At 44.5% G+C, this 26,795-nt stretch overlaps 1 protein-coding gene across 2 annotated transcripts in view; it reads right to left on the reverse strand.

Annotated features, from left to right (window-relative positions):
* EMILIN2 (elastin microfibril interfacer 2) overlaps positions 1–25,769 on the reverse strand; it is a 52,113-nt gene extending 26,344 nt beyond the window's left edge. The window contains exons 1-3 of one of the 2 annotated variants that reach the window (XM_081263323.1): positions 24,951–25,769; positions 24,308–24,430; positions 1,778–1,953 (exon numbers count right to left, since the gene is read on the reverse strand). In XM_081263323.1, coding sequence (XP_081119449.1) covers positions 1,778–1,953; positions 24,308–24,430; positions 24,951–25,102 — 451 coding nt within the window. In that variant the 5' untranslated portion in view covers positions 25,103–25,769. The remainder of the gene's footprint in view (positions 1–1,777; positions 1,954–24,307; positions 24,431–24,950) is intronic. The other variant, XM_081263324.1, reaches the window with a different exon arrangement.
* Between the last annotated feature and the right edge of the window lie 1,026 nt (positions 25,770–26,795).

The raw sequence follows: 26,795 nt of genomic DNA on the forward strand, positions 1-26,795 counted from the left end.
TGGATATATACCCAAAGAAATGAAATCAATATCTTGAAGAGATATCTGTATCTCCATGTTCATTGCAATATTATTCACGACAGCCAAGGTACATTAATAACCTCAGTGTCCCTCAATGAATGAATGGACAAAGAAATTGTAGGGGGTGTGTGTGTGTGTGTGTGTGTGTGTGTGTGTACATACAGCATGATACTATTCAGTCTTAAAAAGGAAAATCCTGTCATTTACAGCAATGGATGAATCTGGAGGATGTTCTGTTAAGTGAAATAAGCCAGACACAGAAAGGCAAATAACAAATGATCTCACACATGGAATCTAAAGAGAATCAAACTCATAAAAGCAAGGAACAGTGGCTGTCAGAAGCTTGTGAGTGGAGGAAATGGGGAGATGTTGGTCAAAGGATATAAATTTCCAGTTGTAAGATGAACAAATTCTAGATATACCCTCGGTGGTGATGGATATGTTAATTAATTTGACTGTGTTAATCATTATACATCATATGCATACCATAAAGTCATTACTTTGTACAGCCTGAGTACATTCAACTTCACAGTTAACTATTTTAAACAAAAAAAAATGTTCCTATGATTTATAAACATTCTTTAATTGATATGCATGACTTTATTTATTTATTTTTTTTTAAAGAGAGAGAGAGAGAGAGAGAGAGAGAGAGAGAGAGAGAGAGAGAATTTTTTAATATTTATTTTTTAGTTCTCGGCAGACGCAACATCTTTGTTGGTATGTGGTGCTGAGGATCGAACCCGGGCCGCACGCATGCCAGGCGAGTGCGCTACCGCTTGAGCCACATCCCCAGCCCTATAAACATTCTTTAATTGATATGCATGACTTTTAAAAAAAAGATTATTTAAAATCTATTTTATGGATAATGTTGGGAAGCACTATCAGTTTCAAAGACCTCATGGGAAGATAAAAATCAAAGATAACTTAAACATTTCATTTCCCAAGGAAAGCTAAGCTGTGCTTGTTGTGATTCATCTTTGGAGGAGGAAAGATGAGCTGATGTAGGAGCAAAATTCAAGGGAAAATTTTTACCCGTAAGAATTGTTCCCTTAATGTTACACTTCAAAAGCCGACGTGATCTACGGGTGAAAATTCTAACTTGGGACTAAGCTTTGCAAACATCTCATCTCAAACACAAGGAGAACCATTCACTTTTTTTTTTTTTAAGACAATTTTAACTCCTTTAAACTCAGACTTCTGGGTTTTAGAACTGAAAGTAAAAACAGAGCATCATTACGTGTGATGTTCCTCACATCACTGCTCCAGGCTACATCAGTCTGAACCCATCAGCATTTAACGCCCCGCCCCCAACCCCACCCCCCACCCACCCCCGCCCCGGGGGTTTCTAAGGCACTGGCTTGCACCAAGAGTTGGCTCTAATAAAGCAATTTAATCACGACTGGGTTTGTCCTCCAATTGCTTTCCGCTCCTGCAAATAAACTGCTGCCATGCCACCTGTAATCCCAGCAGCTTGGGAGGCTAAGGCAAGAGGATGGCAAATTTGAGGCCAGCCTCAACAAGTTAGCAAGGTCTAAGCAATTTAGTGAGGCCCTGTCTCAAAGGACTGGGGACTTGGCTCAGTGGTTAAGCACCCCTAGTTCCATCCCCAGTACCAAAATAAAAAATTTCTGCCACATAGATCTATTTGCTCAATCTCATAGATGATAAATCTTGCAGATGACAAATCTCGCCCTCTGAAGCAGTACTGGAAATGTTGAAGGTGGCCACGCAGAGTGAGGCACCAATAAAACATTACCTGTGGCTTTCTTTATGCTATTTCGAGGCCGAGCAGGCGTGGGGTGGGGGGTCTTCGCAGGGTCTTTGGGACCTTCTTGGCAGTTCGCTCCTCTAAAGCCAGGGCAGCATCTCCATTCCAACTGGGTCACCGTCTTGTACCTGATGACGTACCTGGGTCTGAAGTTCACCCGATACCTGCAGACAGAAAGGGCAGCACCTCTCTTTTAGTTCAGAGCACCTCTGGCCCTCCCAGAGACAAAGCCAAGTAAAGAGGATTCAGGGTCCAGCTAACTCCCGGGGGTCAGAAAGGCAGGGTCTTCCCACCCTAAGTACTCGCCTCCTCCCTCCAGCTCTTGAATTCAGGGCAAACAGAAAAACTCAGCCTGCAGTTCCCATTTGATGTGGACAATTTTGGGTCCCTAAACTGAGCTTTTGTCCACCAAAAAACTTCTGTTTACAATTCACAGCTTTATGGGGATCTCTTCAGGTGAGACTCAGTGTTGCTTTCCATTTTGTGTTTCAAGAAAAACATCTCAAGCCTGGCGCAGTGATGCACACCTGTAATCCCAGCAGCTTAGGAGGCTGAGGCAGGAGGATTGCAAGTTCAAAGCCAGCCTCAGCAACTTAGGACCCTGTCTAAGTTATTTAGAGACCCTGTCTCTAAATAAAATACAAAATAGGGCTGGGGATGTGGCTCAGTGATCGAGTGCCCCTGAGTTCAATCCCCACCCTCCCAAAAAAGAAAGAAAAACATCCCTGGGTGTACAACCAGAGATATAAAAAAGTGTGCTCTATGTGTGTAATAGGAATTGTAATGCATTCTGCTCTCATACGTGGTGACAAATTAGAATTTTTAAAAAAGAATGAGCTTTTGAAGTGGAGAAAAGGAGACTGGCCTTTGTTGGCAGAGGAAACAGGTGTGCATAATCATAATGGTTCCAAACAGCAGCTCTGAAGTTGGATGATCTGGATTCACAGTGTGTGTCTGCCTTTTTCTAGATTAAATACTTTAAGAAGCCTACCTACTTCTATAAGCCTTAGTTTCCTATTCTTTAAAATGAGAAACACTACCACATGGGGTTACTACTGTACCAAGGAAATTGAATAATATGTGTGAAATGTATCAGGCTACCTACATGGAGAACACACATTAAATATTCATATTCATTTGTAATTCAGTATGACTATGCTTTCATTATTTAATAAACTAATTATTGAAAAATTTAAAAAAATCCCTGGCACCCCTGTCCCCCATAAACCCCACATATTTCCCCTCTGTCCCGTCTATCTCTATCATGGCCAAGGAAGCAGCAGACTGCTGGCCTCCTTATGTTTTCCCAAGATGCCCTGGGGCAAAGCAGCAATCAGGAGGTGGAACTGAAAGCAAGTAAACTTGCCCCAGGTCCAGTGTACATTCCTGACACCCTGGGACGTCCCAGAGACGTTTCCAGTGAGTTGTCAAGTCCTTCAGACCCAGGGCTGGGCCTGGACCTAGAACAGATAGCCACAGCCCAGCAGCCCATGGTGCACACTAGGGATGAAGCTCACAGATGCCTCTGCTCACAGCAGACAGAAGCCATGGCCACACAGGATGGCCCTCCTTTGATTTGCCCCAACTTGGACTTTCTGGCTTGGAACCATTGTCTCTTGAAAACCTTCACTTTCTCTGCGTTTCTCACCAGCAGCTGGCCCTGTCTTTGGGTCAGTTCCCAGAAAGAAACAGGTTTTGCGTCACTTCCTCAGGCTGCTGTGTGCTGCTCGTGGGGGCCTTAGGATGACCAGCTGTGGGGGCTGCTGGGACCTGCAGGGCTCAGCCAGCCAAGCGAGTCCAGCTTGAGCACCAGCCTTGGAGCTGGGGACTTCAAAATCATGTTCTTAACAAAACGACACATTGGTAAATTCAATGGACCTCTGACATCTCCCCTGAGGGTCGTAACCATGACAACTGAAGGTCCTTTCTTTTGGGGTACAGGGGATGGAACCCAGGGACGTTTTACCACTGACCTATATTCCTAGCTCTTTTTATTTTTTATTTTAAGACAGGCTCTTGCTTTGTTGCCCAGGCTGGCCTCAAACTTGTGATCCTCCTGCCTCAGTCTTCCCAGTAGCTGGGATTATAGGCATATGTCACTGGGTCTGACTCAATTAAAGGTCCTTCTTTTGGGTGTGGTGCTGGGGATGGAACCCAGGGCTTTGAGTATGCTAGGCAAGCGCTCTACCACTGAGCAAAGCCCCATCAAAACCATGACAATAAACCCTCTGTGTAAGGACCTACTCCACTGGACAGCAAGGTGTCCCTGCAGAAACCCCAGGGCACACCAGCAGGGTGGAACCTGCCAAGCCTTGAACCTTTTGCTGTACCATTTCCATAGGTCTTTTAAGACTGTGGGTCTCAACCAAGGCCATCAAAATCACCCAAAGAAGAGTGAAAAAATACCCATGCCTGGCTGTCCCCCTCGGAGGTTCTGACAGAGTCTGGGTGGGGCCTCAGCATGTGGATTTTGAGAAGTTCCCAAGGGAGGCTTTTGGGAAGAAAAACTGGAAAGGAATCTCAATAAGTAAAAGGGAAATGCAAGGGGTGCTCATGGGAGGTGGGGTTAGGTTAGAAGGAGGGCAAAGGCCCTCCACTTTCAGGCTTTTCATTCTCTCCTTTCACTTCCATCCCCACCCCATCGTGGCTCTATTATTTATATTTGTCTCTTTTTCATTGGTGAAAAATCAGGGGCTCACAGGGGTTACATGACTTGTCTGAGTTCATTCCGAAAGTGGCAGGGCTGGCATTCAAGCCCCTGTCCCTCCCTGTGTACCCTGCATGCCCTCAACAGGCAGAAGCACCTGTTCCCTCTGGCAATTGCCTTAAGTGTGTGGCAGCCGTCCCATCTGGAGATGTTCCCAAAAGCCCCCAAAACCTGGTGAGAAGATAGTCAACCTCCTCACTCAGCAGACTCATGCCTGAGCATCTAACTGGTGGAGGTACACACCAGCCCTGGCCCTCTTCCCCTCCCACCCCACCTACACAAAGGTTTTTGTTGTTGTTGGTACTGGAAATTGAACTCAGGGAAGAATCTAACACTGAGCCACATCCCAAGCCTGTTCTTTCTTTCTTTCTTTCTTTCCTTATTTATTTGTTTATTTTGAGAGAGGGTCTGCTAAATTGCTGGGGCTGGCTTTGAACTTTCAAATCTCCTGCCTCAGCCTCCCAGGTCGCTGGGATTACAGGTGAACAGCGGCACCACGTCCAGCCCCTATACAGAGAATTCTTGAAAAAAATAAAATTTTAAAAAAGAAAAAGACAATTCCATTTCACAGTCTTGCATACTCAAGCCAAGCATAATGCTGGAAAAATGTGTAATCTCAGAAAACCATTTTTCCTCTGAGCATTAAAGACGGAATGTGAACACGTGTTGGCTCGCGGGGCTTGTGCATCTGGAGGTGACAGTCCATAAGAAACCTTTTTGGCTAAGGTGGAGCCAGGCAGGGAACGAAACTATGGAAGAGGGGCGCGGGGCCCCCTCCCCACCACACCCTGCCCTGGGGACCCGCCCCCTAACTGCAGGCGCTGCAGGACAGGAAATCCCTGCTCCCCCAACCCACCTCATCACTTTCTTCAAAGGCAGTGATTTTGCAGCGGTTCAAGGCTCAGGAACGTTCCCTGGAGTCCCCGCCCTCCTCCCACCCTGCACGGGCGCCACGCCCACCTGGGCGCCACGCCCAGCCTGCGGTCGGTTTCCAGGGTCCCCCTGGCACGTTCCTGACAGCTTCTCAAGCCCGGTGTGGGGAGGAGGCCGTCCTGGCGGGAAATGATCGACAGCTGGAAATGATCAGTAGGCCACCTCCATCCAGCCGTGGGAAAGCTCACCGAGGGATTTCACGGTGCCTAACGACGACACGGATCCCTGAGGTGGCTCTGGGCCCTGCTCCATGGCCTTCAGGCCTGGGGGGAGGAGTGGGCCACAATATAGGGGTGTCCAGCCTCACAGCTCCATGGGGATTTTCCCAGAAGAAATCAGGTCTGAAGGTTCCCCAGAGGGTGAGGAAGAACCGAATAGGAGTCCCAGGCCCCCCTTTCCATCACCCAGGGCACTACAGGAAAACATCCTGCCCTAGAAATTTTTATAAACTGTCAGGGACCTAGGTGTGGTGGTGCACACCTGTAATCCCAGCAACTCAGGAGGCTGAAGCAGGAGGATCACCAGTTCAAGGCCAGCCTCAGCAGTTTAGTGAGACCTTGTCTCGAAAAAATAAATGAATCAAATGGACTGGGGACATAGCTCAGTGATCAAGAGTTCCTGGATTCAATCTCCAGTACTACAAATAAACAAACAAATAAATCTAGTTATCCTCTGGTCTAACTCAAAGCAGATATGAATTCTTAAGTCTCCCCAGAACCAAATCAAACTCCAGAATCCTGGGTTCATGAAGAACTGCACAGGAATCACACAGCAAAAAGTAACTCAGAGCTGTGCTGTCCAATAAGGTGGCCATTAGCCACATGTGGCTATTTAAATGTACACTAATTAAAAACAAAATTAGCCAGACACGGTGGTGCACACCTGTAATCCCAGCAACTCAGGAGGCCGAGGCAGGATGACCACAAGTTCAGGGCTAGCCTCAGCAACTTAGCGAGATCCTGTCTCAAAAAAGTAAAAAGGGCTAGGGGTGTAGCTCAGTGGTAAAAGTTCCCCTCAGTTCAATCCCCAGTACAAAAAAAAAAAAAAAAAAAAAAATTAAATTAAAATTAAAAATTTAGTTCTTTGGTCACAATAGCCATATTTCAAGTACTTCAAAGCATGAACATTTCCATCATCATAGTAAATTCTACAGGTCAGAACTAACCTAGACATTCATGAGATGGTGTGTAAATCAGCCATATGCACACATCTATTCACCAACCCACACCAACCCATCCTCTTCTTCCTCCCACTAGAACATTTGCATAACATCGATTCCAGAACTACTTCCCTGAAGCAGAATGCTTCCCTGAAAATAGCCACACATCCCCAGCAAGGCAATATTTAGACAACTTTGCACAAGATAAAGGGTTTGCCCTGCATTTGGCATTTACCTGTATTTTATTTTCACACAGCCTTTTACTAAAGCTTTATCCAACCCGTGACCCTTTGGGGATATAGGCTAGACTGGGATTTCTTCCAAGAACAAACTTTCTAGTAACTCCTCTCTTTCCAATCACTGGCCAGCCCCAAACAACCTGGAGCCAACTCTGCTGGTTTTATTCTGCACGTGTGGTTCCACACAGTATTGACTGGAACAGAACTGAGAGGATGCAGAAGGAAGCCAGAAAGAAGTACTTCCCCCCAAGACTGGGAAAAGTATCCCTGCTAGGCCTAGCAAATAATCAGCTACCTAGAGAGAGGGAAATCAGCATGCAAAGGGTACAAGTCAACAAGATTCAGAACTGCTCACCCAGAATAGACTGGGTTATCCACCATCCATTCCATCCACAGTAATTTATTTTTTAAAAATTGAGGTAAGATACATGTGGCATAAAATTTAGCATCTTGCCAGGTACAGTGGCACATGCCAGTAATTCCAGTCATTCAGGAGACTGAGGCTGGAGGATTGCAAGTCGGAGGCCAGACTGGGCAATTTAGTGAGATCAACAGCAACTAGGGAGATCCTACCTCAAAATTAAAAAATACAAAGGGCTGGAGATGTAACTCAGTGGTAAAGCACAACCCTGGATTCAATCCCTTTTACCGCAAGGGAAAAAAAAATTGGTTTCTTAACCTTTTATTTATTTTGTGGTTTGGGGGATTGAACACAGGACCTTGTACATGCTAGGCAAGGCTCTACCACTGAGCTACACGCCTAGCCCAACTTCATCATTTTTAAGTATATAGTTCCGTGACATTCAGCACATCACACTGCTCTGCAACCATTACTACCCACTTCCAGAACTTTTTAAATTTTCCCAAACTGAAATTCTGTATTCACTAAATACTAAATCTCCATTCCTCCCTATTCCAGTTCTTGGCAACCGCTCTCCTGCTTTCTCTATGAATTTGATGACCCTTGCTATCTCCTATAAAAGGAATCCTAGAATCATTTATCTTTGTGACTGGCTTGTTTCACTTAGTATAATGTTCTCAGGGCTCATCCCTTACAGCATGTGTCAGAATTTCCTTCCTTTTTTACATAATAATTCACTTTTCAAAATTTCCATCTCAGTGGTAGAAATGGATGACAGTGGGTTTATTTTCTAGAAACTACTTGTGACAAATGTTTTTGTTGCTGTTGGTTTGAGATGTTGGGAGGTTTCAGGTTTTGTTCTGTTAGTGAATAAACAAATGAGCTTTTGATATTTATGGACACTTTTCATATTTTTTTAAATTTTTTTTTTAGTTTTTAGGTGGATATAATATTTTTATTTTTTATTTTTATGTGGTGTTGGGGATGGAGCCCAGCGCCCTGTGCATGCCAGGTGAGCGCGCTACCCCTTGAGCCACATCCCCAACCCTCATATCTTTTTGACACTTTGCCAAAAGCAAAAATACAGTCGGGCAGTAGAGGCTATAAATCTGAAGTCAGAAGTGATTTCAAGGGTTGTGGTTGTGGCTCAGTGGTAGCACTTGCCTAGTATGTGTGAGGCCCTGGATTTGGATCTTAGCACCACATAAAATAAATAAAATAAAGGTATGTGTCCATCTATAACCTAAAAAGAAGTGATTTCAGAACTATATTGAAGTGAGAACTGGGGCTGGGACTCAGCGGTAATGCACTTGCCTAGCATGTGTGAGGCACTGGGATCGATTCTCAGCACCACATATATTTAAAAAAAAAAAAAAAGGTTATCAACAACTAAAAAATTTAAAACAAAAAATTTTAAAAATAATAAATAAAATATAAAGGACTATCAACAACTAAAAAATTAAAAATAAAAAAAGAACTATATCAAAGTGAAAAGTGATTCTGTCCCAGCAGATGACACACCTCCCATTTGAATCCACTTTGTCCTACTGCCAATAAAAAATTGGCCATTTGAAAAAAAAAAATATGCATCTACAAAGACAGTTTCTGCAATTCCAAGTCTGGAAAAGTGTTCCCACTCAAGAGAAAACGAAGACACCAATGGACCTTCCTACAGTTTAAAGAACAAACATAAAATCAGAATTCTCATCTTTTTCTGTTACATTATACATTGTTAATTAGATCTCTGCATGGAGAAATTAATAGTGTGAAGCAAAGAAATGTGAAACATTTTACTTGGCTATTTAGGAAATTCACAAATTTTAAAAGCTAGAATGCTTGGGCAAATTATATGGGGGTGTTTAACCACTGACATTTTTTTATATCTTATTAGAGAAAGGGTCTCACTGAGTTGCTAAGTGCCTTGCTAAGTTGCTGAGCCTGGCTTTGAACTCTCAATCCTCCTGCCTATACCTCCCAAGCCGCTGGAATTATAAGCATGTACAATACATTACAATACATGCCTGGCTTGGGCAAATATATTTTTGAAATACAAAATGTATCTAATGAATCTACAAGCCAAACTGATATGCCCTGGTTAAAATCAGATTACAATAGAGCTTTATATAGTTTTCAAATGCAGATCCTACACCAAAACAATGTGTTCAGAAATAAAAATATAGGAGCCTGTTTCCCAGCACAAACATACATTTACTGAAGAAACCACAACTGTAAGCTGCTTATATTTTCATTCCCTCTTGAATGAATTTCCTTATGCACTTAGAGTGGCAAGTTGGGTTTCCAAACCTAAAATCCAAAATACCTCTCAGCATTTTGCTCTGATGACATGGTGTAATGAGAAGTTTTTCCCCACCATCTATTTATCCCCCTAATCCACAATTCCACAGTCATAAAGAAGGGGGATTAAAGAAAACCACAGCACAAGCAGCTCAGCGGCAAGGCTAAGTCCCAAAACTCTGCTGCTGTAGATAGTGCAACTGCTATTCCTAAATTTGCTCAAAGATCAGAACCTTCCTCCGTGCAAACTTGCATTGCTAAAGATGACATCATCTCCAAGAGCTGGCTGCCGTCTGGTCCCTTGACATATAGCCTATGCCTGGGTTCCAATGAATCCACACTTTCAGTTTTGACTTCTTCACCTTGGGAGACACATCCCCAAATCACTACCCCCACAGTGGGGTGGGGGGAGGGAGCACCAGGCCTTGGCCAACTGTGACAGCCGAATGATTCAAGAGGTTGTGGAGGCCCACATGTTTGTAAAGAATTCTTTATGAGAGAGCTATTTCTCCCAGATAAACTCTATACTCCGTTTCCCCAACTTCCCCCATGTGTGCTCATTCCTGGAATCAGCATCACAGAACACTTGTCTCCGATCACTCCCCAGTGAACTCATTCTCTGCGTTCCCACAGTATGCAGCATGAGAACATCTGCTGGCCTGGGCCGTTAACATAATGCTCACCCCAGACACCACTTCCCCTGGTTTTGTGATCCAGGCCTTTCCACTCAAAGCCACCGAAGAACTCTATTTTAATTACCCTCTTTCTTTTTTAATTACCCAACTTCTACAAAAGTCACAATAATTTAAAAATCTTTTTTCCTTAGCTTGGCCTCTCTCTAGTCTGCAACAGCAATCCTTCTCTTTTCAAAGGTCTCAGTTACTCAGTGCCTTCTCTCTCAGCTCCACCTCTTCCAGCCATTCCTCAACCTGCTACTCATCCAAAGTTCTCAGAATTGCTTTTAGATGCTACAAGAGAATTGGCCAAGCCATCCCTCCTGTAATCTATTTCAGACCTTGGGGTGAAGACTCTGGACATGGAGAAGCTCTTGTGCTTGGAAACAGAATATCCAGACATGGGAGTCTTTTTGCAGATATAAAAATATGTTCTACTGGGCATGGTGGCACAAGCCGGAAATCCCAGCGGCTCCGGAGGCTGAGGCAAGAGGTTAAAGCTAGCCTCAGCAACTTAGCGAGGCCCTAAGTAACTTAGTGAGACCCTGTCTGAAAAAATAAAAAGGGCTGGGGAGGGGATGTGGCTCTTCCTTTGGGACAATTCATTCTCAGTTAGAAACATAATAATAATCTGGAAACTGAAAACATAGGAATACTGATTTTTTTTCTAATTTATGACCACATTGGGGAAAAGATGAAAATATTATAACTGAGGCTTTTCTTTCAAAGATCATACTAACTCAGTACTGCAAAGTGTTTTTTGAAGTCACCTTTGACACAGTGAGGTGGAACCATTGTCACTCAGATGTACTCTGCTTAAAGGGGCAGCATTTTTCTTTGGAAGACTGCTGCCCACCCCCAGGCCTGAGGTTGTGACAAGTAGGGGGAGGGAAGGGAGGGCTGCTTGGAATGATTTTAAAAAAACAAAACTGGAGAATAAAATCACGGCATTTGTAGGTAAATGGATGGCGTTGGAAAAGATAATGCTAAATGAAGTTAGCCAATCCCAAAAAAGCAAATGCTGAATGTTTTCTCTGATATAAGGAGGCTGACTCATAGTGGGGTAGGGAGGGGAAACGGGAGGAATAGATGAATTGGAATAGATGAATTCTAGATAGGAAAGAGGGTTGGGAGGGAAAGGGAGGAGGCAGGGGATTAGCAAGGATGGTGGAATGTGATGGACATCATTATCCAAAGTGCATATATGAAGACATGAATTGGGCGTCAACCTACTTTATGTACAGTCAGAGATATGAAAAATTGTGGTAAATTGTGTAATAAGAATCGTAATGCATTCCGCTGTCATGTATTTAAAAAAAATAAAATCAATTTAAAAAAAGAAAAGAAAAACTCACACAAAAAAATAAAAACAAAACTGTATTTGCTGTTAATGGGAAGGGTAATGGAAGTGATATAGAAGAATTTCTCCTCAAGAAGATCCCCCTTCTATAATAATGGACTCATTTTCCCCCCATGATGGATTATAGTTAATTCCCTACTATGAGGTGATGAATAATGAGGTCCTGATTATCTCGTGGATAAAAGTGATCCTTCCATAACCTCCAGTCAACAGTCTGGGAACTAATTCACCTGATCCTCCTGCATCAGACTCCTGAGTACCTGGGATCTGGCTGACTACCGGGCCCAGACAAATCTCCCCTTTTTCTAAGGATACCAGTCATATTACATTAGGACTCATCCTAAGACTCCAATTTAACTTGATTACCTTGACTTTGAAAAGGTCCTTTTTCCAAATGAAGTCACCTTCTGAAGTATTAGGGGCTAGGACTCCAGCAAATCTTTATTAGAAGACAAAATTTGTAATGACATGGTTAGGAGTTTGGACTTCATTGTTCAGGTAAAGTGGAGTCCGGGAAGGTTTTGATCAGGGATCTCATCAGAGCCAAGGAATTGTGTGGGGAAGTCAAACTGGGCATGGGGTGATACATGACTGAGCAGCATCTGACCTTTCCTTAGGTGTATTGACAGGGCCGTGTTTTGCAAACAGTACTCAACAATAAAAGGTAATCAACTATTGATAGGGTACAACAAGGATGAATTTCCTAATTATGCTTAAAGAAGCCAGACCTCCAAAAACAGAGATGACACCATTTACATAAACTCTAGAAACTACAAACAAATCTATAGTGATAGGAGGATCACAAGTTTGAGGCTAGCTTGGGAAATCTAGTGAAAACCTGTCTCAAAATGAAAAATAAAAAATAAAAAGGACTGGGGATGTAGGTCATTGGATCCAATTCTAGTATCCTCCCCGCCAAAAAATAAATTGAATCATCCAAGGACATGAACAGATATTTCTCCAGAAAAAACATACAAATGGACAACTAGCACATTTTCAAAAAAAAAAAAAAAAGAAATTATGGCTGTAAGAAGAATTGCAAATTCAAGTCCAGCCTGGGCAACTTAGCAAGGCTCTGCCTCAAATTTTAAAAAGTTTGAAAAAGGGCTGGGGATGGAATCCATGGTAGAGCGATCCCCAATACTGATGGGCGAATGGATGGCTGGATAGAAAAGGGGAAATTTGGACACAGGTATAAAGGGAAGGTGACATGAAGGGACCCAGGGAGAAGATGGCCTCGTACAAGCTCAGGAGAGAGTCCTAGAACAGACCCTTAGCTCTCAGTCCTGGAGGAACCAACTCCACCAACACCTTGGTTTGCTATTCCCTGTGAATGTCCCTTCATTTCCGGCCTCTGGGTCCTTGCTCAAGTTGTTTCATGACTTATGCTGGCCTTGACTCCACTCCCACCTGCATATACTCAATTAGAACCTTCTTTCAAAGCCCTGCCAAAATGTCGTCACTTCCAAACAAGTTCTCAGGTTCTTCCTGGCTAGAAATAATTTTTCCCACTTCTGAATACCTTGAACACTTCATGGTTCTCTTATTGCAATCCTCATTCCTACATTTTGTACTTATTTCTATTTGTCTCGTTTTATCTGCTTGTCTCACTTTTGAACTTCCAGAGGGCAAGAAAGGGGTCCCTACTGAATCTCCATGGAGCCCAGCTCTGGGTCAGACGTAGGCCATGCACGAAAATATTTGTTTAATGAAACTGAGAAACCAACAGTCCCCTAATTACAAGTCTTCTCTCAACCTGACTGAGCTTTCTGCCAATTCAAAATGGCTTATGCTAATTATGCATCCTTAATCCAACATTTTCCAGGGCTAGGAATGTGAAATGTGTTTTTTTGTAAAGCTCCATTATGGTTTTATCTCATGTCTACATCTGTTATGTAGTTATTCTCTCCTCTCAACTGTTGTTCAGAAAAATCAGGGAAGTAAACTTACAATCAACATAAATAATTGCCCATACTTTGCATCTCCCCAAAAGCCATCAGCTACAACTCAACTAGCTCATTCTATTTTTTTATTTTTCACTAAGTTGCTTGGGGCCTTGCTAAATTGCTGAGGCTAGCTTTGAACTTGTAATCCTTCTGACTCAGCCTCTAATGCCGCTGGGATTATAGGTGTGTACCACTGTGCCCAGCTCCATAAAGTTAAACAACTGTGTATTAGGGTGCTTTCAAATCTCCAGGTCTGGCTGGGCATGTAGTCCAGTGGTAGAGCAAAAGCTGAGCATGTGTGAAGCACTCGGTTCCATCCTCAGCATCAAAAAGTAACCACAGAAATAAAAATAAAATTTCCAAGTCTGTGAAAGCAAAGTGCTAGAGTCTTATCTTGAAAATCCAATAATAAATCTCAATTAGAAACTAAAGTCAGCATCTCTGAGTCTTTTACAGTTTTAAAATGGACTTAACTGAGTTGTTTGTTTTGAATGTACAGGATTACTCTTCAGACACACAGCCTGTGAGCTTTGCCTTTTGAGAACTGAGATTTAACAGGTTTTTGTAGCTGAGCACAGTGGCACACACCTGTGCTCCCAGTGACTCGGAAGACAGGAGGATCACAAGTTCAAGGCCAGCTTCAGCAACTCAGCAAGATACTGTCTCAAAAATAAAAATAAATAAATAAAATGGGCTGGGGATGTGGCTCAGCGGTAAAGTGCCCTGGGTTTAACCCCCAGTACCAAAACAAACAAACAAACAAACAAACCCATTTTGTGTAAAATACACAAAAATGGATGTTAGCATTTTAAAAAATAGAACAGGGGCTGGAGATGTAGCTCAGTGGTAGAGCACTTGCCTAACGTGCAAGGTCCTGGGTTCAATCCCCAGCATGGAAATTAAAAAAATAATAATAAAAAATACAGCAAAAACTGGCCACTAGTTGGGATCTTTAGCTTTCCTATAATGATTCTGACCCGGATGTTTGGAAAGATCCTGGCTATTTGGTGCAGGAAGCATTATGCGCAGCATTTTGGCTTTCCCTCCTGCAGGCAGTGAGAGGGAGCTCTGGGTTTTGTCTTACCACTTGTTTTCTGCAATGATGCAACAGAATGACTCCTAAATATCCAGCCAGAGGCCAGAAAATGATGCAATGGGCTGTGATGGGAAAGGGGCGCCTGGCCTATCATAGCACAGCTCAGGGCCCTGGCCTTCATCCTTGTCTGGGAAGTTCCAGGAGAACCACCAAGGTAAGAGACACCTGATGCACAAACCAGCCTGACCCCTGTTCAGCCTGGCAGGCTGGATTCCAGATTCTGGAGTGTTCAGAATATCAAGGTTTGCTGCCGCCTCCCTGCCCAGGCCCCTCATTCAAACAGCATGTGAGGGGCTGGGTGCGGCTCACAGGTAGAGCACCTGCTCAGCATGCGAGTGCCTGGGATCCATCCCCAGCGCCGCAGAGGAAAAGGAACAGCATGTGAGAGCTCTGGGCTGACAAGGGCCAGAGAAACGCTTAATGGAGATGAGCTCTCCTGTTAAAGGGCTGGATGGATTGCAAAAGCCACCCCCGCCCTGAGCTCTGTCGCAATCACAGCCACAGCTTTGGTCCTCCCTTTTCAAGATATGTGGAAAAGCTTCAGTTAGCAGAAAAACAAGCAGTATTTTCCCCCAGTATGGTTTAGAAGGCATTTTTATAGCCTTATCTCATTATCCTCTAACAATATCCCTGTCCGGCAGACGTAGGGAAAATCTTACAGCCAGGGGGAACCATCCTAGCACCTTATTTTATAATGCATTGAGAACTGATCTCAGTTAAAAGATAATCTAAGGAAGCCCACACATTAGGCAGAACCCTTCACAAGCATCACAGATGTGGAGAGAGATGGGGAAAAGCTGGGCAAATGCTGAGACATCTCAGCAAAAAAATTTTTTTTCATCCAAATGACTAGCTTGAGACGGCTTTGCCTGCTCCGTTTCTCTCTTAGCCAAATGCATAATACATTACATTGTCCTGAAAGGCTGACACAGCAAAGCATGATTTTTAGGCGTATTCCCTCATCCTTGGTATTTTCTTAGGTGGGGGGAAAAAACATTAAGAGCAGCTGGGTCCCTGGAAACGACACACCCCAACAAGTTTGCCTTCTGCAGCATTTTCAAACCAGGAGTTTAGTTCCTTTGAATCCTCCCTACTTTCTTTCAGCACCCCATCACCCCCTTTAAAACAGGAAGGAAAGAAGAAAACTAATTGGCGAGTTTAATTTTTTAATATAAATATAATTTTTAAAAATTATTTCTGATTTGTAATACATGATGATGGCAGAATGCAATTCCTTTCATATTACACATATAGAGCACAATTTATCAAGACACTGATTGTGCATCAAATATTTCCACACCATTCGTGTCTTCTACATGTACTTAGGGTAATGATGTCTAACTCATTCCACCTTCATTCCTACCCCCTTACCCCCTCCTTTCCCCTCCCTCCCCTCGATTTTAGTTTTGATGGTTATTTTTCCTTCGATGTGCATTGCTGTCACACTGAAAAGCACCACATTCCCCTCTGGATCCTCCCAGAAAAACTGTCCTCTGTAACGATAGGTCACGCTCAGCTACATCATTTGATCCAATGGTTCACTGTTATTTTTAAGCCCAGAAAACTGCTTCATAAGGACGGAAGGCCTGCCCACTAGTTGGGATCTTTAGCTTTCCTATAATGATTCTGACCCGGGTGTTTGGAAAGATCCTGGCTATTCGGTTCAGGAAGCATTTATTGCTGGTTCCATGACTTCTTTACTTCGGAGAAGCAATAAATTAGAACATTTGTGTGACAGACTGGAAGTAATCCGAATGCTGGCAGAGTTTATCAGTTTTAGGTTTTTAAAAAACAGTACGTAAAGCATTGTGTAAGTGTTGTATGCAGCTCCTACCATGTCAGTCACACTCGGCAAACACAAGTAATATCTTAATATCATCCACATGAGGAAAAGTTTTCCCCCATAATAGTAAAGAATTAGAGGCTAGAGAATATAGCCCAGTGGGAGAGCATATTTTTAGCATGTACAAGGCCCTGGCCAAAAAAAAAAAAAAAAAAAATCAAGCAATATGTTAGTGGTTAGGTGAAGGATTACCTAGGGATCAGCACTAGTTAACCACAATACCCAACATCCTAGCCACCCTTTCTCTATTACTCTACCACAGGCATGCAAATACCTGCAGAAACAGCAATACACACCCACAAGCAACTGGAACATTTGCTTGAAAGAGACATCATCGCTGGCATGCACTCCCTAAAGAAACTGTACGGCTGGCTCTACTTTCAAAGCTTTCTCTGATTTTCACTTAATTTTTAAAGGTTGATGTTAAGCATGCCATCCTCTTAATTATTATCTTAGCTCACTGAGTTATTATGTTCTTCAACACACCAGTCTTCTTCAAACATATCTGCATGAACTTCAAATCCAAAGCCTTCAAAGATCAGCCTTCAAAGATCAACATTCCAAATAGAAAACTGTGTTCGCCAGACCCTCTGCCTGGTGCTCCTTACAGTCCAGTGATAGTGCTGGCTTGACAAGTCCTCTACCAGGGCTCTCACTTGAGCCTCCTCCCCCCACCATGCAATGGAGACATGGGGACTTGCCTGAAGTCACACAGGCCAGATGCCAAGTCTCCTATCTCTCCTTCCAGAGCAAGTGGTGTGCTACCCCACCCAGCTCTGATGGAGCTGAAGAAACCACAGGGAGCCTGCCCCAGCCCTACTGATGATTAGTAGTTCCCTGCAGGCCACCCACGCCCACTGGCCCTCTCCTAGCTACCTCTGAATTTTAACTCAAGTACCACAAGCTAATGTGGGTGGAACAGATCATGAGGAAGACCCATTACCCAATTAACAGGACTAAAGCAGATTTTAACAAGAAGCAACCTGTTTTTCTTAAGGCCATAACCTCTATTTGAATCCTAATAATTTTTTTCCAAGATGAAAAAAAAGATAGAAAATATAGCCCTTAAGCATTATGTTCTAAGAACCCAGCTTCTGTCCTACCCAATCTCCAGACCAAGTCTGTGCCAACAATAAAATAATGAGCATAGACTGGGCGTGGTAGTGCACAATCCTAATCCCCATAACTCAGGAGGATCCCAAATTCGAGGCCAATCTGGGCAACTTAGTGAGACCTTATCTCAAAACAAAAAATAAAATGGGCTGGGGATGTGGCTGAGTGGCAAAGCACCTCTGGGTTCAATCCCCAGTACTGCAGGGGAAAAAAACAAAACAAATCATTTTTTGAATTGGATGCAATTCTGTTCTTAGAAATGTAGTAAACATAAAGTTGGCTGTAGAAGTCAGTCATCACAGGTTTTGTTTTATTTTGTTTTCCCTAGCCTTAAATGTTGTGTGCTTTAGAAAGAAAAAGTGACTTTTCTGGGAGGAGACTGCTCCCTAACAGACAACTTTTCTTCCAGCTCAATGACCCACCATCCTCTGCTGTCCTGGGAATCTGAGGATACAGGTGTCCTGGAACTCCAGCCCAGAACTAACACCTGCTGCACATTCCCTCTGCATTCCCCCAGCAGCTCACAGGCTCTGTGTTGACCCCACCCAGATCCCTCCCCCAGCTCATGAGGTTTTTTTTTTGTTGTTGTTTGTTTGTTTGTTTGTTTTAAGAATGGGAAAAATTCTGCCAAGATACAAAGCATAAGGAGGTGGTGGGAAGCTGGGAGATGGGGAAGGGTAGACACGGATAAGCCCCAGACCATTCGTGGGGTCAGAGAGTAGAAAATTCCCAGGCCTGAGCTGAGAGGCAAAGAGAACACTGATAACCATCCTGCCCTGCATCTGGGGTCCTTGGCCATCCTTGCCAACAATGCAGAGGCTCCATGGATAGGAAGCCTCCAAATACCACAAATAGGAACAGCTGTCCGGCCAGGCAGGAGGTTCTGTGACTATCTGGAATTACTTCCATGATGCCTGAATGATGCATGAAAGAAAGTAGTGCCTAGTCCAGTGAAGAGAAGAACTGCCGTAGTCTCTCACCCGTCCACCCAAACATCAGCAATGGGTGGAGGGGCTGCAGGAGACCGAACACCTTTCCCTCGACCCTTTCCACCCCATGGAGAACTGGCAGCAGGTGCCTGTTCCCATACACACCCCTGCCAGAGTCCTGGTGGGTGAGAGTTTAGACAGCAGGGGCTACAGGGGTGTGGTATGGGAGGAGCCTAAGGCTTGAAAACAACATACCAGGACTCAGACAGGCTCTGCAACTTCCTAACCACTAACCCTCCTGTAAAATGGGGGCTAATGATCCCAAGACAGAAGATAAGGAACACAAAGGGTTCATGACACCCCAAGAACACACTCTAGAGTGACAGTCCCTTCTGAAGCAGCCTCAGTTCCAAGAAGTCCATCTGCCCCATACCCCACAGGAAGAAATCCAAGGCACTCAGATTCCCCTGTCTTCCAACTCCGTCTCCAAAGCCAACCCAGGGCCAAGAGGGAATCTCCCCATGCTTCCATGCAAAGATTCCACATTCAGACGTTGGGATCCACGGTATTGACAGGCTATTTCCCAAGCGCTTCGTGGGTGGCCACAAGTCTACAGAACAGGCCAAACTGCCAATGGCTTAATGAGTAATCAGAAAAATTCCTCAATGCAATGAAAATTTCAGTGACATTTGGCTTTCTTAATATGGAAGTAGAAAGTAAAATAATTATCTCAGCAAAAAAAAAAAAATTTCTTAGGCCCCCTTTGAGAATTCAGACTAAATGATAAATAACTACCATCCCACTGGACCACTTTAGGAATTAGCTAAGGGGAGACAAATCATTTTCTGTTGAAAGGACTCTCCTTACATCTAGTGCTTATGTATGAGAGGGAGGAAGGAGGGACAGAGAGAGAAAGAGAAAGGTGGGGGGGGGGGGAGAGAGCACGCGAGCACCCTACTTCTAAGTTCTTAAGTGATGCTAAATCTTCATAGAAAAATGAACTATTTTTTCACACAAGAATAGTAGCACTATCTCACTTCATTAGGGCATGGGCTTTAAATTGTTTTTCTGGAAATACTCTCTGAACACCATCCCCTTGTAACAAATTCTGTGGTGGCAGCTGAGCTCTGGAGTTAAAGTGCGCTGTCTTGAGGAGGTCAGGCCCCCTGGCCCCTACAGTTACATTCAGCAACTCTGGTCTCATGAATGTCACACTTTAAACAACTGACCTAGCAGCCTAAACCATTAGATGTGTCAGTGATTAAAATAAGCAAACAAATTGTATAACATAGTGGACAATGTGACACATGACAAAGTCCCTTGAATTATAGCAAAGTGATAATTCAAGATCCACACAGTAGAGTGAGGTTAATGCCACGTGCACACAAACCGTTCTCTACACTCATATGGGAATTGCCTTCCATGAAAGCAGGTATAATTGTTTTTGTTTGTTTTTCAGTGGTGCTGGGGTTGAACCCAGAGCTTTCCACCTGCCAGGCTCTTGGTATGCCCAAGTATCATATAAAAACCTCCTGCTTTCAGTCAGGCACAGATTATACCTGTAATCCCAGCAAATCAGGAGGCTAAGGCAGGAGGACCTCAAGTTGGAGGCCAGGCTGGGCAACTTAGCAAGACCCTGTCTCAAAATAAAATAAAAAAGGGCTGGGGGTTTGACTCAGTGGTAGAATGCCCCTGGGTTCAATCCCCAGTACCAAAAAAAAAAAAAAAAAAAAAAAAAAACCACTCCTGGTTTCACTTAATGATATCTAAATTCACAATTTAGGAATCTAAGGTTCTTCATATATACAAAAAGCATCTTCATATTCAGAAATAAATCCTTCTGAAAATGCATGTGCCCTCAGTCTCTACATACAAGGAGGCTGCTCACGCCCAATGCTATGGCTGGGTGCAGCAGTTCTCCTTTGATTTGAGTCCCTCCCTCAAGCCCCTTGTTCCCCAGGGAATTCCCGCAGTCCCAGAGGCCATTCAGTCTTTCTCATTTGGCTTCTTCACTCTACCCCCAAATGGGTACAAATTTTTAACTAATTCTTTACCAGCTTGTCTACCACATAACTTGCTTTTTCTACCAGTCTTTGAAGTACTATATAGATTCCTGGGTAAATAGATTTCCTTCCAACTAACTCCCTTAACTCACATGATTACAGTCTGTACCCCACTGACTTGCTGTCTCTTTCTGCATGAGCAGTTACTTCCTGTCAGTGCCAGCACCCCCACCCCCACCCTGCCCCTGCCAGGCCTTTCTGAAGGTCTCAGCCTCCAAGCCTTCTGGGTCTCCAACAGTATTTCCTCTTCCAATGTCTTCGTTTTGCTCTCTGACCCCTTCCCGGGCTTTTCCTTCCTTGCACTGCCCCTAAGAATTAGTTCTGCTCTCTCCCTCTCTCCCTTTGGCAGTGGGGACTGAACCCAGGCTCGCCCATGCTAGGCAAGCACTCCACCACTGGGCTACACCCCAGCCCTCAGTTCTGCTCTGCATGGGCCAAACCTACCATCCCTGCTGCAGAAACACTCCAGCCATCTCAGCCAGCATTCAGTCTGTTACCTCTAATAGTGACAAGAATTACCCCTCGGTCACCCTAGAGTGCATTTCCAAAGAACCTTCACTCCTGCAGGTCTCTGGTTCTAAGGAACAAACCATGCAAAGGCTGTGTTCACAATACCAGTGAACTCAAGAGTTCCAGCAGGCTTAGGAACTGATCAGAAAGGAAGAAGAAATCATGGGGCTGGGGTTGTGACTCAGTGGCAGGGCGCTTGCCTGGCACGTGCGAGGCACTGGGTTCATTCTTCAGCACCACATTAAAACAAATAAATAAAGGCATTGTGTCCATCTACAACTAAAAATATACGTTAAGAAAAAAAAGAAAGAAATCACATGAGATACAACCCTTCATCCTCTTTAAGTATAAAAAGAGTGTTTCTCTGGGCTGGGGTTGTGGCTCAGTGGTAGAGTGCTGGCCTTGAATATGTGAAGCCCTGGGTTCAATCCTCAGCACCACATAAAAATAAATAAATTAAAAAGGTATCAGTTGTCCATTTACAACTGAAAAAAAAAGAATGTTTCTCCTTATGTTTTCATTCATCCACTAAATCCTAAATATAGGAAACATTTAGTTGCTGAAAAATAAGGTAGCCAGGCACACTGGTGCACACCTGTAATCTCAGCAATTTGGGAGGCTTAGGTGGGATCTCAAGTTGTTGGTCAGCCTTGACAACTTAGTGAGACCTGTGTCAAAATAAAGAATAAAAAGGACTGGAGATGTAGCCCTGTAAGGCTCCCCTGCTTCAATTTCCAGTAAAGAAAGAAAGAAAGAAAGAAAGAAAGAAAGAAAGAGAGAGAGGGAGAGAGGGAGGGAGGGAGGGAGGGAGGGAGGGAGGGAAAAGAAAAGAAAAGAAGGAAGGAAGGAAGGAAGGAAGGAAGAAAGAAAAGGTAAACCATACCCTTCTTATCCCTAAGGTCAAGATTGGATTAACTGCCAAAACTTCTTCAAGATTCTCAAGTTGAAGGGCTGGAGTTGTAGCTCAGTGGTTGAGTGCTTGCCTAGCATGTAGGAGGTACTGGGTTCAATCCCAGCACCACATAAAAATAAATAAAGAAGGCTGGGGCTCAGAGAAAAACCCTATCACTATGTGAGGCATAGGGTTTGATCCTCAGCACCACAAAATAAAATGAAGGTATCATGTCTAACTACAACTAAACATAGATGTTTTAAAAAATAATAATAAAAAATAAAGATTTTCAAGTTGATCAATGAAAACATTCTGTGCATTTTAAATTTTTCACATTTATAATGCAATACTTAAAATGTAAAAATATGCTTGAATTGTTTACCTGATTTTTACTGAAGAAGAATACCCAGGTAACTTATTTTGGTTTGGTTTAACAAAACAACAGAAACAACTACCATTTTTAAAATAACAATTCTAGCATGCAAAGTGGTACACGACTGTAATCCCAGCAGCTGACAGGAGGGTCGCAGGACCAAAGTCAGCCTCAGCAACAGTGAGGTGCTAAGCAACTCAGTGAGACTGTCTCTAAATAAAATACAAAATAGGGCTGGGGCTGTGACTCAGCGGTTGAGTCTTCCCGGGTTCAATCCCTAGTACCAAAAATAAACAAATAAATAAAATAACAATTCTGTTGTCCTTCTCACTGGATGGCAAAAATACACTCATACTGCCTTTCATTAACCTGTAGATCTGGAGGCAATTCACTTCCCCACTGATGACCAAGTTTCTTTGAGTTTTGGTTAAATACAACAATAAAATCATTTGATTTTCCACCCAGCTAAAATTATTTGAGAAAATGAAAAAACAAGTCATCTTTTAAACAAAAATAATTATTCCCCAAATGAAAAATTCATTTACTTCTGCATTGCCACAGTATTAAAAAATATTAACAAACTCCAAAATACAGTCCTTCTATGAAATGAAGATTTTTTTTCCCTAAAAATTCAATTCTAATTCCAAACAAAATCATTCAAAAGGTGTTGAAGACCTAGTTCACTTCTCTACCACAACATAAAAATTTTACTTGGTTCTCATGTCACTGACTGCTGACCCTGGACTCTTGAGGTTTAAATCTTACTGGTTAGATTAAAATGGGATGACAGTATCTATCTCTCTGACAGCTCATTTTTTACTCTAAGTGATAGCCAGAAATTTCATTTTAGCCTTTTCCTCTATGAGTTAGAAAGCAGAGACCTCTTCTAAGGTTTCCCAACAGCCACCACCTTGGGGGTTTGTTTTGTCCAACAGGAACTATCCCATCCCTCTTTGCAGCTCCCCCAGTAACCCAAGTGAAATCCAGTGACAGCTCCACCCTGAATATCTGCTATCTAGTATCCTATCTACTGCCCCTTGGAAGGAGGTTTCCTAGAGTACAAATTCAGTCTGTCCCTTAGATTTGCAAGGCAGATCTGCCTACTGACCATTCTTTGCTGTGATGACAACTGTGCTCTAAGACAAACAACGTATTCTTAGTGGAAAACAATTTCAGCTATCACATGTGTTTCCTCAACAGCCATTCATTCACATCGGCCCATCTTCTGATATCTGACTTACACAAAAACTCAAAGACTTGCCTGATGACAATCGAATGAGTGTGATGGGTTTAACGGAATTTGTCCTTTATCGCATGGCTTCCTGTTCTTCTTTTATTTTTTATTTATGGTGAAATCTTTGTAAGAGAAACGATGATTAATTCTTCCCTGGTCTTTAAGTATCATTCTCTTCTGACAACCGCTTAGCAAATCCTCAAACCTAATTTGAAAAGTCATACTTTTAAGCAAATTATTCTTAAGGCTTTTATTTAGAGATGTAGCATACTGAAGAAGTCCGTTTTATGGGGACTATTCGACAAAACGTGCTTGTTTTAGGAGACTATCTAGCCAAACCTCTCAGTTAATCCTACATCTAAAAGTTGTTAGCAGTATACATTTTAGAATCTTCTGTGTGCCCCAGAACACGCAATATGGATCTAATTAGGTTCAGCTGCCTTACGCTAGTAATAAAATTGAGAGAGAGAGAGAGAGGGGGGCGGGGGGAGGGAGGGAGGGAGGGAGAGGGGGAGAGAGAGAGAGAGAGAGAGAGAGAGAGAGAGAGAGAGAGAAAGTGGGGGTGGGGGTTTTGTTCATCCTCTCCTAAGTCCTGGGGAATCACAAACTCCCAAGTCCTGCGCATCCTCAATGCTCACTCAGTAGCTGGTGCCCCCTCTCAGCGCACAAACTTGTCAGCGGCTGGGTTTTCACTAGATATGTAAGAGACTTTACACGACGCTCCAACCCCACCCCACCCCCACGGCCCAAGCCCGGGTGAGCCCCGCCCGCTGCTCGGCTCCAGGACTTACACCAGCGCGGATGGACAGGGCATCTGGCTCCAGGGACAGTTGTACTGAGCTTGGATAAAACTCTCACTTCCCTCCAGTACAGAGCAGCTCACGTTCTTGTTCACGATGTAAGCGCACCAGTTCCTGGGGTGAAGGGGAGAGAGGGAGAAGGACGTAGAGTCCACCCCGAGAACAATGAGGCCCGGGAAAAGGGAATGAGCTGATACAGCAGCGGATGGAGCGAGGGTCAGGGAACCGGTCACCCCCTGCGGAGGCGGGAGATTAACTCAGTAGACACCAGAGGGTGTAACAAGGGTGCCTTCGGAGAACAGCCCCTTTACCCAACGAAAGGCCGTGGGGGGGGGGGGAAGAAAGGCACCCACGCCCCCAGGGGCTCCTGGAATTTCTGGGAGTCCTTCCCAAATCACGCTGCTCCGCAGGACACTCCCTGAGTCCCGCGTCTCTGGAGTCAGCACTGCTTGAGGCTCCCGCGATGGAGCGCACGGCCACCGAGATGAGTCTCCTGGGGGAGTCCATAAGGGATCCCCAGCTGTCGCTTGTCGCCTTTGGCAAGCCAGTTCCAGGACCCGGCGATGGGCCGGGCAGGGATAGGTGGGGTCCCCAAGCTCTCGGGTTTGGGACGAGCGAGGGGGCGCGCACTTACTTGTTCCTGGCGCTGGGCCGCGCGGGGTACCCGGACTGCGGGCCGGCGTGGCACAGTCCCGCGCCTCCAAGGGTCAATATCGCCAGCACCCAACGCCAGAGCGCGCGGGGCCGGGGCCGGGGCCGGGGCCGGGGCCGGGTCGGCTGCCACATTCTGCGCGCGGCGGGCGCGCCCCGCCTGCCAGGGTCCGGAGAGCGGCGGATCCCGACTAGCGCCACGAGGTTGCCAGCTGCCGGGGAGCCGCCCGAAAAGGCCGGAGGCTCGGGCGCTTCGCCGCGCCCCCACCCGCTCGGCGGCCGCCCCCTACGGCTACTCGCTCCCACTTCTCCTTTTGCAGCCCTGTGCGCCCTGCGCTTCTCCTCGGTCCCTCAATGACGCACAGGTCCCCCCGGGTGCCGCCCTCTTTATTTCACTTCCCTCTCCGAAACGTGACTCTTCCTTCACCACGTCTCCTGTCTCCAGTCCCCTTGCCTCTCGGCAGGGGATCTGGGGTGAAAGAGCCAAGGGTTTGGGATAAGGGTCTAGGTTACAGAATTTCCAATTACTCATTCCTTTGGTCTCTTCCCAGAAGCGGAGCGACTCCGCCTTCCACCTTCCAACAGGCGCGCCCCCCGGCCCCTCGGGAAGTGGCAGCAGTCGGAGAGTCTGGAGGTTTTCTCGTCTTGCCTGGGTGCCCGCTCCCCGGGGTGAACCAGGGACATCGTTATCAGTCCCCAGAGGGTAGGGAGTAGGGGTTCAATTCATATTTCCTTCCCTGCAAGACGTGGTCATTCCCTCCCCGCAACCTTTATGGACTTAGGAGAGGAGTTCAGGGGGAAATGAACTCTGGCCCTTTTCTTTACCCAGCGCTGCCTTGTGCATCCAAGTCGACACGAAGGCGGCAGCGGGACAGGCCAAGGCTCCGCGCTTCCCAACAGCTTCTGAAGCCCAGCATCAAACTCTGTTACAGGATACACCAGTGTTTGAAAGGTGATCTCACAGCCTCTGCCTCTGATGTCCTAGTCTGAACTTTCTTTTTCCATCAATATGAAAGGCATTGTCTTGAGTCCCCCCCCCCTTCTTCTTCTTCTGTCTGATGCTGCACATGCTTGCACATGATAGGCAAGCGCTCTACCAGAGCTACTCACCGCACCCCCCAGCCCTTGCCTTTCCTTCTCCGTGTTTAGACATTTGACCTTCCACTTGGAAATTTTCTGCCTATTCTTGAGTTACACCGATCTTAACCAATTTCTTTTGGGAATGAAATAACTCCACAGAAGAATGTTAAGGTAAAATCACCTCCAAAGTATTCTGAGAGAGACATTGGAGAGAGCTATATATATTTTTGGTGACCGGCTGCTCTAATGAACGCTGTAATGAAGTTATTTGCAGACTGCATACATTTACTGAAACACCAGTGAGTTCATAGGATACTGTTGGCTGTGAATTGTTTTGTGGATGATAAAACTGCTGTGTTCTTACTCTAGTAAATGAAGCGATTGGTCCATTTTATTTCTCATATGCTTTGATGGCAGTGTTGAGCTTTTGATTTGCAAAGAGAAGAAAGAAAATCCCCTAAGTCGAGACATTTCAAGAGCCAAGCAGAAAATTATACCATGTAAGGACATAATCTGTCCATGAACTTTCTAAATGGAAGATCATGCAAATAATGGACTGAAGTCATCCTAGCCTTCAAAAGACCCATGCTGAGGGGGAAATAACCGAAGGAGACAAAAAAGCTGTCTCATGTAATCCAATCTGTATCTTTCTGTATGACTTCCTTATCCTCCCTAACAACATTTTGTCCACAAAATATCATGGGAAGAAACAAGTGAAAGAAGGAAAAAATGGGAGGAAACATTTAAG

The sequence above is a fragment of the Spermophilus citellus genome, assembly GCF_964194105.1.
Source record: "Spermophilus citellus genome assembly, chromosome: 12".
Taxonomy (NCBI): Eukaryota; Metazoa; Chordata; class Mammalia; order Rodentia; family Sciuridae; genus Spermophilus; species Spermophilus citellus.